Source organism: Pteropus alecto, unplaced genomic scaffold (assembly GCF_000325575.1).
Source record: "Pteropus alecto unplaced genomic scaffold, ASM32557v1 scaffold301, whole genome shotgun sequence".
In the NCBI taxonomy this organism is placed as follows: Eukaryota; Metazoa; Chordata; class Mammalia; order Chiroptera; family Pteropodidae; genus Pteropus; species Pteropus alecto.
Genome location: NW_006431043.1, coordinates 361541 through 374625, shown reverse-complemented (window position 1 = coordinate 374625; position 13085 = coordinate 361541). Strand labels below are relative to the sequence as shown.

General features: G+C 42.9%; 1 protein-coding gene across 1 annotated transcript; it reads right to left on the bottom strand.

Annotated features, from left to right (window-relative positions):
• Window positions 1–8618: 8618 nt before the first annotated feature.
• Window positions 8619–9647, bottom strand: LOC102896240 (melanoma-associated antigen B10). Its single transcript, XM_006905514.1, has one exon. The coding sequence runs from the start codon at window positions 9645–9647 to the stop codon at window positions 8619–8621; it is 1029 nt and encodes a 342-aa protein (XP_006905576.1).
• Window positions 9648–13085: the final 3438 nt, after the last annotated feature.

Below are 13085 nucleotides of genomic sequence, written 5' to 3'. Positions count from 1 at the left end.
CCGCGCTGAGGCCCCGAGCCCGCCCCATGCTTGCCTTCCGCGGGCCGGCTGGCTGGCTGGCGGGGCCGTGGAGTTCTACATCCTGTCTTTTCGCTAGGAGGAGAGTGACCTGGAGCGGGGATACATGGCCATCATTTTAGAAAATGAACTTCCTAAACTGTTTCTTGATTTCCTGAACGTGCGACACTTGCCATTTCTACCAAAGGCAGAGTTGTGAATCTCTTGATGAAACAGAATCTTAAGAGTCAAGCAAACTGCCCCACCAGCCGGTGCTGATATGTTCTTCAGGGATCCATACGTCTTACCTGTAGCCAGTGGTCTTCCAATTGCGGTAACTGAAGGAGTTCTCCATGAGATAGTTTACTTTCACCTACAGCCCAGGTAGAAGTCCTACAGGTCCAGAAGAACCTGAAGCAAGTTTGAAAGTTGTAGTCAAGGAAATCGATATCTACCAAATTAACCTAAACTCTGTGACATAACAGCTCTAGCTAACGGTAAAATTCACAATCCCAGCTTAATTCAGGGCAGGGATGGTTCCATTAGAATGATGTTTTTAAAAATAGAAACTGAACCAGGGTTGTGCTGAGGTCCCCAGGAGCACCAAGTGTGACAAAACAAAGTGACTCTTGGTTTCACTTACACCATTTGCTAATTGGAAACCTCATCCTGAATCATGCTGAGACTGATCAACTTTGGTAGCTTTTTTGTTCAGATTTTTTGACACACCAATCTTTTCATTATGAGATTTTCTCAGCCAGTGATACATTCTGAAGTGCTGGCACAAGGAGAGTCTCATAGAAAGACACACTGCTAAATGTGAGGAAGGAACTAAACTGGAAATTAGATTAATGCTGACAATATTGGGGCACTTTTTAAATCATGGCATTTTAATTTACAGTGGAGTTGCATCAAACCCAGGGGTTAGCTTCTACTGTCAGATTAAATGGAGTATTGTGGTTATCCTTTGAAGTCCTTTAGGCTCCATATCAGAAATTTGTCCATCTACCACAGCCAGTTTTTCCTCCAGTGTTGGAAGAAATGACTGTTTCTTCAGTTGAAGACCAATTGAAGTTGTTGGTGTTCGTTTAGGGGCTATTTTGTATATAAACACACACACACACACACACACACACACACACACACACACACACTTAAACTCTAAAATCACACTTACCCCTGCTTGCCCTCTAAGAGCCAGGATGTGAACTGACAGTGACTGAGGTAACACTACAGTGACAACACTCAACTTGGTTTACTCAATGTCCATTCATTGAATAGGTGGTATTGCCACAGGATTTACTATTATTTCCTCATTGTTTCTTTTTCACTGACCTCATGTATTGAATTAATGTAAGCTAAATGTATTTATGATATGATTCCACAGCATATCTTAAAGACATTCATATTTTGAGCAGTAAAGTATACAAGCATATATGCAACCTGTATGTATGTATTTGGGCATTTCATTGAAAACTAATTAATGGCTAGCCTGTTTATAAGTTTTAATAGGCTTCTGTGTAGGAGAAGACTATTTAGATTCAAAACTAATTATCAAATCATCTTATTTGAAAGATATCTTACTACATGTTAGAAACAAGTAAGAACTAAATAATCAAGTGTCATCAACCGAAAATAACTGAATAGTCAAGTGTTGGGGATACTTTCTTAATTGTCTTTGTTATTAGCTATTTTGAGTTAAAAAAAAAAAACAACAAAGAATAAGGTATATTTGGGGGAAAAAAAGAAAAAGAAAGGCAATGGGATTATCTATCCCATTGGCAATGGATTCTAAAAGAACCCATGAATTATATCACTCACATCTCCCTCTTAAGAAACAAAAAATAAACAAAACCTCAAATCACATTGCTATTAAGCTTTCTTGGAGTAAGGAATAAGACCAAGCTACGCTAGTGTACAAAAACCTGAAATTCCGAGCGTGAAAATAATTTATTGATTAGACATCTGGTTTATTCAAGCATTTGGCCTACTGAAGGTAACATTTTGTTTTTAATTTTAAGTCAATCGAGTTGGAGTTAGTACAATAAAAAAGATATAGGTTTGGACTCCGCATACATCTGTCACCCTTAGGCAATTTAACAAGAAACTACACCCCTTGCAGTGTTTCTCCATTCACCCTGTAAATGTTTGCGTTGTAGGCAAGCCTCCTACTCCAGTCAGTATCTAGTAGCAACATAGACCACCAAACATAACTAAAGTACAACTGCCCTCTGCTGGGCAAAGGAGTCAGGAACTATGGGAGACAATCTGAGGGAATAACACTTGAATTGTTTTTCAAGACACCTCCACACTCAGCCCCTTACTCCACATCACTGAGATAGTTAGCCTTAGGGAATTCCCCCTGCAATTCCACCCTCCTTGCAGCTGCGCACCCCCTTCCACTACTCATTGGTAATATTTGCCCTATTTTAACTGCCCCCATCACCAATCAATCCCACCCACTTGCACAGCCTCAACCTCAGAGGCAGGAGGGCCACATACAAATAGGAAGAGATAGCCTTCTCCATCAGGCATCAAGATAAGTCTCAGCCCTGGTACACTAGCAAGGATGCACGGAGTGCCCAGAGTAGTGAAGAGATGTAGCTCTCCTAGATTCCATCAATAATAGCATGGGTAATGGGAACCAGCTGTCCTCTGCCTGACAGTGGGCAGGGGGCGTTTTAAAGGAGGGTGGGGTATCAGGCATATCTCTGTTTCTTTCATTCAATAGCTCTGTCCACTCAAACCACTCTACAACTCAAGGCTGGTAGTAATAATCCAGAGACTTTCTAGCCTATCCATGTAAGTTGTCTGGTACCCTCAATCAGATTCTCCACTTTCTCTTCTTCTGGTACCTTTTCTCTACCTTTTGCAAAAGTCTACATACAAGTTCCTGACTGCCAGCTGCCCCACGCTCTCTGGACTTGTTTTAGTATGTGATCTCTCTCAGAGATTCTGGAAATTGCTCTACTCCTACCCCCAGTCCTCCTGGTGTTCCTCGGTTATTGAGGTTTTCCTGTCCAGGCCCATTTCCTGGCACCTGGTCATTCTGACAAATCTTTCCTTCTCAAAATAAAGGGGAAAATTTAATTGACATATCAGAATTCTTAAAACATGTGCCCAGAGGTATCCTTGTTATCAAGACATCACTGCAGAAATCCTGCTTCATATGAGTAAGGGATTGTGTTCATTTTCTGCTCAAATTAATTACAAAACAGGGAAATACAAATTAAAATAATATTGAGACAATATAATTGTACCAAAAATGTTGCCCCAAATTTAAAATTGATGAAATTAAATGCCTGTGGGAACGTAGGGTAGTCACATAAATTAATTTGTGCGAATATGAATTGGTGCAGCATCATTGGAAGTCAATTTCAGAAATATTCAAAATATTTACAATCATCAAACTATTTTCACTTTAATCTAATTTGCACATTTCTACTTCTTTCTTATAAAAATTCACATTTGCCCAGGAACCATGTTCAATGTTGTTATATTTCAGTTCTATTAATCATAATAACCAATGAAAAACAACCTATGTGCCCATCATAAGGAGAATGGTTACATTAATTATGACACATACACATTTTAGAATTCTAGGGAATAGTTAAAAGAGTGAACTGGATCTATATGTGCTCTCATAGAAAGATCCTGTGTACATCTTATTCAGTGACAAGGGCAAGAGGCAGAACATGATGTACATGGTTACACATGTACAGTAAAAACTCACAGTGTCTCTTACCTTTTTTTTTCCCTTTTTAAATTCTCCCCTTCCAGTTTGGACAAGTTCTCTGTGTTTTAGTTTCCTCATCTGAAAATGGGAATAATGATGGTCTTTACCTAGTAGGATACCAGAAATTATTAGAAAAGAGGTCGGAGAAAAGACTCTGGCATCTAGTAAGCACTCAATAAATTTTATGTGAATTTATTTCAATGATTATATTACACAAAGATGTACATGTTTATGCTATAAGTCTCATGCTTCTCGGGTCCCTCATTGAGAAGCCTATGGTTTATATTCTCCAAAGAGAAAAGCTTTGGTTTTGCCTCTCAACTAAACACTCCTTCTTAATATTCTGAGCCTCACACTCTACTCCCTCAAACACATCTCAGTTTGTGTCTATTGAAAACCTGTATATGTAACATGTAGGTAGTGGAGATGGTGAGGAGGAGAGAGATGCCAGGGTAACCCCACAAGAACTTCTTTTCTGGCAAGAGTCATAAAACCTATTATTCTCAAGTGAGGTATACTCTAGAAGCAATAGAGATAAAAATTTATGGTAAGCTGGAGTGAGAATGGGGTCTTCGCTCTGCTGTGATCCCTCAGGAGTTTGTCTCAGTGCTCACTGGAGACATTTTAAAAGAGAGGTACGAACAGTGTGTTTTTCTAGCACATATATGTAAGAAAAAGTCTAGAATAAATTTTAAAAATATATGCACAAGGCTTTTCTTTGTGGTTACTTCTAGTAGGGACGGAATTTTACAGGACCATAGTAAGGAGGCAGAATTGGGATTATTCCATATTTTTAGAATTTTTTCACATGAAGAATATGTACAATATTTCTTTTATAATTCATATATTTAAGTAAGACTAACAACAGAAATAGTAGCTGTGTGTTATTCAGATAAGTAACTGCTAGTGGACATAATAGAAGAAGGCTGAAATCTGAACGTCCTAATACTATAAGAGTTTATTTCTCATGCACATTAAATCTGACATGGGTAGGCAGAGTGTCCGCTGTCAAGTGGCCCAGGCACCCAAGCTACTCCCATCATGTGACTCCACATCTCAGCCCAGGATCTGCTGAATTGAACAGGAAGCATGGAAGTAGCATTCTGACTCTCAAATGCCTTGGTCTGGAAATGATAAACTTTGCTCCTGTTCACATTTCTGTGGCAATGGTTGTCACAAAACCCTTTCTAACACAAGTGGACTGGACGATAGGCCCCCTGTGCCCAGGGAGGAGAGCGAGACACACGTGGGTGAGCACTGGCAGCCTCTCCATCAACAGTTACAGAGTGGGTGATCAGTAAAGTGCAGCACTTACGCTCTGAATACAAAAGCTCTCTTCATTCTTAGAGAAGATTCTGGGAAGGCCAAAATTGCCTTGCTACACTCCAAATTGTTCTAGTACCTACTATGTGACCAGTGTTTTCAAACACAGGATCATACCAGTTTTCTAAAGGACACTGTAAGTCTCAGCATGGAGGGGGTCACTTTCTTCACTCTATAGCAGGGGTCTACAACCTCCAGGCTGCGGACCAGTACTAGTCCGTGGCCTGTTAGGAACTGGGCCACACAGCAGGAGGTGAGTGGCGGGCAGGTGAGCGAAGCTTCATCTGTACTTGCAGCCGCTCCCCAGTGCTAGCATCACCGCCTCGATGCCACCTCAGATCATCAGGCATTAGATTCTCATAGGCATACCGGTCCCTGATACCAAAAAAGGTTGGGGACTGCTGCTCTATAGCACCTTTCCGCGTGACCTTTTCAATAACCTCTATAATCTCAATACACTGAGAATTTTCTTCTCCCTTTTGCTGCCAAAGTTGCTTTGCAGGTGTACTAAGGTTGTGAAACCAAATTTAAAATAAAGATATCTGAATTATCTAGGTGGGTCCAATATAATGACATGAGCCCTTACAACAGAGAACTTCTCTGGCTGGAGGCAGAAGAGAGATGCTATGTCTGCTGCAGCTGACAGTCAGCTAACAGTCAGCAAGGAAACAGGGCCTCAGTCTTATTACCGCAAAGGACAGGAGATTCTTCCCAGAGCTCATGGTCAGAGGGAGGCCTGCCTGCCAAAAGCTTGAGTTTGTCCTGTGAAAATCCAAGCTCAGAGTCTCACAGAGCCAGTCCAGCCTTTACCCCTACGGAAACGTAGACAGTACTTACCGAGATAATAAATATGTGCTCTTGTAAACCACTAAATTTGTGGTAATTTCTTTCGGCAGCCACAGACAACTACTATAACTTCCTGAGAAGTTATACAGGGTCTGCTAGAATCCAGCATCTGCTCGTGGTTGCTACACAGTAGTTTCTCGGGCCTTCCTCATCTCACTTAGGAGGGAGGCTTGGGTTGTTGGCCGCTTAGTTAAGCTCATTCATTAGTGTATGGATTCAGTGGCCAGTCTCCAGTTAAGTCGCCAGTTTAAATTCTCCTTTCTTACTAATCTCGTCTGGTTCTGAAACCTCCTAACTTCAAGGTTATCTATCTTTCAAGAGCTAGTAGACCCTGTGCCAAATCAGACTCTACTCATAAGCCGATTTGGAAAAAAACATTTTTTGAGAGTGTGGTGGAAGCACCCAGAGCAGATGAGCAGACATCTAAAGTTCACTGCCGGAGTAAACAACCACGTGGACAAGGCTGTTGTTATCAGAGGGGTTCCGTGGTCAGCGACAGGACAGGCAGAGGACATCTGCAGGGAGCTAGAGTGCTCTAAGTCAAGGGGAGGCGGGTGATTCTGGGCTATCTGTTCCACTGGGAGCAGAGTGCAGACTTAGAAATTAAGCTGGGCAGCAGGTCAGGATCTGGATTTGGACACGAGGGCACACCAGAGAAGACTCAGGGGAAGAGTGACGTAATTCAAAAAGCACTAGAACTTGTCTCAAGTGCTTGGACTAAGGCAGTCAGCTCTCAAGAAACTTTGGTCCTAGGAGCAAGAGGAGCCCTGGTAAATTAAACCCACAGACCATCCTGAAATTGTTTTTTATTATCATTTCCATCTTTACTTATTATACCTGTGGTTAGTACATCGATGACAGCTTCCTTCATTTCATTGCCCCAGAGACATTGTGGAATAGTGAGAATAGAAATGAGTTAAGAGACAGTATATCTGCTTTATTCAAGGAGTGGAACAGTGAGTGGCCCTAATCAAATTCAGACCAGAGGTCTGGTCCCAGTTCTGACATTTGTGAGCCATGTGAAGTCAGGAAAATTGCAAAGCTCTATGAGACTTTTCTATTAAATGAGCTTGATAAGCCCTGCTGTGTAGGACTCCTGGGATGTATGTGATTATGAAAGCATCTGGCATAGTGTCTGACATGTATTGAGTCTTTAATAATTTGCCATTATTACTATTATTATTTTGACCCCAGACCCTACCAAAACCTGCTCTATTTTTTTTTAAATCCAAGAGATATCAAAGCACATGCAGCACTCTATTATACAGCACAATAAATCAGCCAATATGATGCTTAGCGAGTAAAACTAAATTACTACATAATTTTTTGAGGATATGTTATTTATTGTAGATGTGGGGGAATCTTCTCCAGTTGGATGAGACTTAACTATCCTAGAATTTGTGTCAAGAACCAATTTCTTCCATCCCTTCCAACTGTCTTTCCATCCAAACCACCTCTATTTTCATTTATTTCAACCCCATAAAAAATCTAACCTTCATTTGGAGTTTGATAAATTACACACAAAATAACCTTTAATAAAATGAACTTTTATGTAGTGGGCTCTTGTCTCTACCATGCCAGAGCAAAGATTACTTGCACAGTGGCTTCTAAGCATACTCATGTCTTGTGAATATCACCCTTATTTCTCAGAAGCCCCTGGGGATGATGTGCTTAAAACACATATTTCACGTGCTATGCTCAACTGCACTGGTAAAAGGACACTGGGAAAGGATGCAGTATCCCATCCATTATTGTCCCAGGTGGAAAATTCTGGCTTACCCATGACTCAAAAGTAACTGCTAGAAGCAGTTTTCTATTCCAGGCTTTAGTCTCTCAACTCTGGACACACCTTCTGAGGGTCTGGCCCCTGCCCACCATTCCCACAGCCTCATCTGATGCACCTCCCAGCTTAATATAAAATTGACTCACACCAAAGGACTTGCAGTTTCTCAAGGCCCCAAACTGGCTTGCCTCAGGGCATTTACATTTGACCACTCACATCTGGATTCTGTTGTGTCCTCCTCTTCTTTTTCTGACTTGTCCTAAGGTCTTAGGGTGTATCTCACCATCTTCTTGACTTGACAGCTGCTCTCAGACTCTAACATTCTATGGGCACAGTGGATCTTGTTGACCTTGACATAGCAAAGAGCCTCCCAAAGAGCAGGTGCTCAAGGAATGTTTGAGAAATAAATGAGACTGTGTAAAGATATAATTTATTATGTTATTAATTCTACATTCCTGAATCTCTCTCTATATATATCCAGGCATATGTCATTTAATTTTAAACAGCAGATTAAAAGTGAATAGAGAATGCAGTTCTTGGTCATCTTTTACTTTTTTCTCTATTTTTTTGTCACAAGTATTTTACTGCTGAATTCTTTTACATTTCCAAGGAAATGCCTAACCTACTGACATGTTGTCATGTTCAAAATCACTAAATAAGATGGAGAGTTTTCCAATTTGATTTACAAAATAATAATCTCTTACTCTTAAATCTCATACACAGCACAAATTTGAGTACTCTCATTCATAAATTTGGATTTTGAAGCTAATAAACCTTTTATCAACAGGAAAAACAATTTAAAAATCATCTGAGTTAACACATAGCATAGGAACACAAACATTCTGTTGTCTCCAGCCCTACCCTGACCTTCCATTAATGAGAACATGGACTTTTTTTTTTTTTAACAACAAAGTGAAGAAGTTGCCTCAGACTTCACTTAGTGTGGGAGAACCTGCTGGCCAAGGCCTTGGAGCGTGCCCTGGCCATGGCAATAGTGCAAGACTTGGCCGCTGCTCTTGCCCGGGCACTTTCTTCCTGATCTTGCAAAGCCTCTTTATACCAGGATGGGAAGGCACTGGGGACTGTATTATAGATCTTGGCCAAAAATTCCAGGACTCTCATCTTGCTGGTCTCAACATGGGCTCTGGGGCCCCACAGGAACTCGAAGCACGGAGGATCACTACCCGGCACCTGTCGGTATTCCAGGTACTGTTGCTGCACAAAATCTTCTGTAATTAGCTTCTTGGGGTCTCCATAGATTAAACTCTTCTTCCCAGCAAATAACTCCATCATATTCAGCACTTCCCAGACTTCCTCTTCAGTGGCGCAGTTGCCCTTTGTGAAGATCACGCCCAGGATAGTCATCAGCGGACCAGTCATGGGCATACCTCTGTTATCTCTCTCATCACAGTTTAGTTCCAGTTTGTTGATGAGGACATAGGTATTCCTGTTGGGATCGATTTCCTTCACATCAAGGCCAAAGATCAGCTCCAAGTGGTCAGAAGCTTTCCTGAGGATCTCATGGAAATGACTTCTGTACACTTGGATTACATTTCTCATCATATCTGCTTTGGTAATGGGCTCTTTCATTTGATACTTGTACAGCAGGTAATGAACCAACATAACCACCTTTTCATCTATAGCACCTCTGTACCACTGCTCAGTGTTATCCTGGGCCTGTGAGGAATTTTCCCTTTCCTCCTCTTGATTGCTGGCATCTTTATTAAATCTTGCATTTGAAACAGCTGCATCAGTAGTGGTGGTGGAGCAGACTCCCCCAGGCACTCTAGGATTTCTGGGTGTTACTTTGGCAGATGAATCCTGGGGAACATCCCTGAAACCAGAAGATGGGGAAGAAGGGGACTCTTCTTCCTCCTGAGCACCCACTGAATCTGTGGACTCTTCTTGGGCCTGGCGGCGTTTCTCACGGGCACGAAGTTTACTCTTCAGTCCCCGAGGCATGATGACTTGTCAGGGACAGCAGGCAAGAGTATGGGCAAGAGGGCAAATTATTCGATGACCTGTAAGAAAGAGGATGAAATGGTGTGATATCCTTAGTAGGGAAATCCCGCCTTTGGCTTTATTGATTGCCATCTCTGCAGGTTGACTTAAGGGCACTGCTCTAGGAACCTACAAGCCTCCTGTTCTCTGAGTTGTCTTTCCCCTGTGGACCCTGTGAAAGTTACTAGAGTGCCCCTTAGGATGCAGCATTCCATCCCTGCCTGAATCTTATTGGAGCTGATACAGGGTTTGGCAAGTCCAGGCCTTGTGGAGCCTTCTCTGTTCTTGAATATCAGTTGTTTCTCCGAGTTCAAATGCAGGCCCATTACCTCTACTTCTGGCAGGACCGGAAGTCCTCTCTGTTCAATTGCTTTGATGCTGATCCCTCATTCCAAAGCCCTCAGCTCCCTGACATCCTGGAGGAGGAACTGAGGGGGAACCTCATCAGAGCACACCTGCCTGGGATACCCTGGAATGACAGCAATGGCAGAGCTCTGTGGCAGAGCTCTCCATCCTGTGATAATTAGGGTTTTCACTCCTCATTTAGAGTCCTCACCTTTATTTCTTGTAGGGCCTGGGACTGCTCCTTCCCAGCAAGGCCCTCACATCCCTGAAAGTTCTGAAGAGGAGTTTAGGAAGGCCTCAGTTTAACATATCTTCTCCAGGGACCCCTGCCAGGGATGGCATCACCTGTAGGGCTCTGTGAAACACCTGCTCTGTGATGAGTGGTCCCCTCAATCCTCAGGCTGCTTATCGTGGCTCCTTCCTTTGACTGCCTGGTATCTCCCTATTGCAGACTTGACACTTATAATAATCAGACTAACACTCTCATCCACTTGATATCCTGGAATATGTGGACGGGCGGGGGGGAGGGGGGGGACTCAGAATGAAAGATCTCCCCAGGGCTGAGCACAGAGGAAGGGCCTGACTGTGTAGCCCCCTCAGTCCTCACTCGGACTTCTAGAAAGGCGTGGGTCACCTCCTTCTAACAGGATCCTCATCTTCCTGTGACTACTGAGGATAAAGTGAGGTAGATATCTTACCCTGATACCCATGCTAAAGGGCCACCAGGGCTTATAGCAGGGGTCGTGCTCTGTGGCTTATAGCAGGGGTCGTGCTCTGTGGGGCTCCCTTTGTCCTAAAGGAAGAATTCTCCTCAGTCCTTGCTCAAGGTTCTGAACTAAACTCAAAGCCGCCTCAAGGCCCCCTCCCTCTGCTAACCTGAATCATCTAGCCTTAGACCAAGGCTTTTATGAACCCCTCTCCCCACCCTGCCCCCACGAAAAGGTAAAGTAAGGGACATCTGGGCCTTATTGCCATGCCAGTGGTCTTTCAGGGCTGAGAGCAGCGTCTGGGCTATACCGGGCCTCCACTGTTCTAGGGAGGTGGTTTCCCCCACAAGGCAAATAGGGTCATTCATTGACTCCTGGCAGCAAATGGCCTGAGGCAGACATCCTGGTCAAATACGCTCATCTGGAGAGGCCAGATGGGGAAGTGTGGTGTGCCACGTCCAGCCACCCCTGCCTGGGGTCTCCCAGGGCTGACGGCAGGGGCGGGGCTTTGTGGGGCCGCCTCTATGAGGGGAGGAGCTTGGCGGGAGGCAGGCACCTAGTCAAATACCCTCACCTCCTTGAATCGCCAGGCGGGAAGTCGGGTGTGCCTTGTCCAGCCACCCCTGCCTGGGGTTTTAAAGGGCTGACGGTAGGGGAGGGGCGTTCCATGCTTCGAACTTCCATAATGTTCTTCATTGACTCACAATAGAACCTGGAATCCTCTGTCTGGGCTTGATGCTGACTCTGCCCTGGTCCAAGGCTATTAATGCTCTTGAGTTTCCAGAATTCAGAGGGCTATGGGTTGGGCGATTCCTGTCAGGAACGTTCTAAGGATGACGATAGAGCAGGACTGTGGGTCTTTCTGTCTTTTGGTATAAGGGGTTTCCTTAAACCTTACTCAATATCTTCACCTCACCCCTGGCCTTTAAAACCTAGATTCCTCTCTCCAGTGATTGGACGTCGTTCCCCTCACACAAGGTCCCACCTCCCGCAGATGCCAGAGACGGAAGTCAGTGTGCCACACATCCGGATCCCCGGCCCCAGGCCTCCCTGGGAGCGTAAGGCTGTGGTGCCCCCTCTGTTTTGGTACGCGTGGTACCCAAAGCCTTCTCTTCCGGGCCAGGTCCAAACATGGCTCTTGGTTCTTAAGCTAAAGGCTTCTTCGGAAATATCACCTTCCTATAAGCTCCAGTTTCTCAACTTATGCCGCTTGCAGACAGTGAGTCCGTGTCCCAGGCATGATGTGAGATCGAGAAGCTGCAGCACGAGGTAAAGCAAGCGAGGAAAATTTCCAAGCTGCCAGAGAAAATGCATAGCGATGACGGGATCTCTTAATTAGTCAGACTTAGACTTTTGTTAACTTTCTATTCAAAAAGATCTACTTTCTACAGATCTTTTGATCTTATCTAACATTGCACAGTGTAGTGAAATTCATTTTGACTGTCGTTCATAACAAATGTATATGCGTTCTAATAATTACTGCTTTGTACGGCAAGGCTCTTGGTTTCACTATCGTCTATATACCAGCTTTCTGAAGTCATTTATTCATTTGAATAATCCGTGGCCTTTTCCTTTGATTTTTCTAAAATGATCATATTTACAACAAATAATTTCCATTTTTTAAGAAACTATTTCTAGCTTTTATTTATTTTTTTATTTTTATCCTCTGGCTATGCATTCGAGTCCAGTTTTGAACAGTAGAGTCGGTAGCATACTGCTCTGTCTTGTTCCTTTCATTAATGAGAATGCTACTAACATTTCACATTTCACATTTAAGTTTGCTTGCTATAGATTTTAGGTAATGAAAGTTCCCTTCTAATGTTAGTTTGTTAAATGGTATTATGTATTTGTGTTGAATTTTGCTTCAAAGGTTTTTTGTACACTTCAGTACATAATGAAATGCCTTTTTAAATCTTGTCTGTTAATGCGGCGGTTTTTTCTGATGTTATATCTTTACATTTCTTGGATTCAGCCTCTTTTTTCCCATTTAATTCACTTCTATATTTAACCTTCTATGAATTTATAGGATCTTTGCCTGTATGTGGGTGAGCATAGCTTGAGTGCTCTGTTTTCGGGGTGTCCTCAGCTGGTTTTCTTATCAAGGAGAGCTAGCCTGGGAACATGAGTTGAAAATTTTCCCATCTTTTGTATGCTTTGGGTGTGTTTACATAAGATGGTGGTTAATTTTTTGCTTATGATTTGGTAGACCTGGCCCCTAACTGCCTTGTCCTGAAACACTTGAAGTTGGCTGGAGTTTTGAGGACAGTTTCAGTGTGTATTTCTCAATATCAGTTTTCTATTTCTTTTTGGACCAATTTGATAATTAATATATTTTTTCTAAATAATG

What these genes read in the sequence shown, in the direction of transcription:
- LOC102896240 (XM_006905514.1), bottom strand. Translation starts at nt 9,647, where the DNA reads ATGCCTCGGGGACTGAAGAGTAAACTTCGTGCCCGTGAGAAACGCCGC.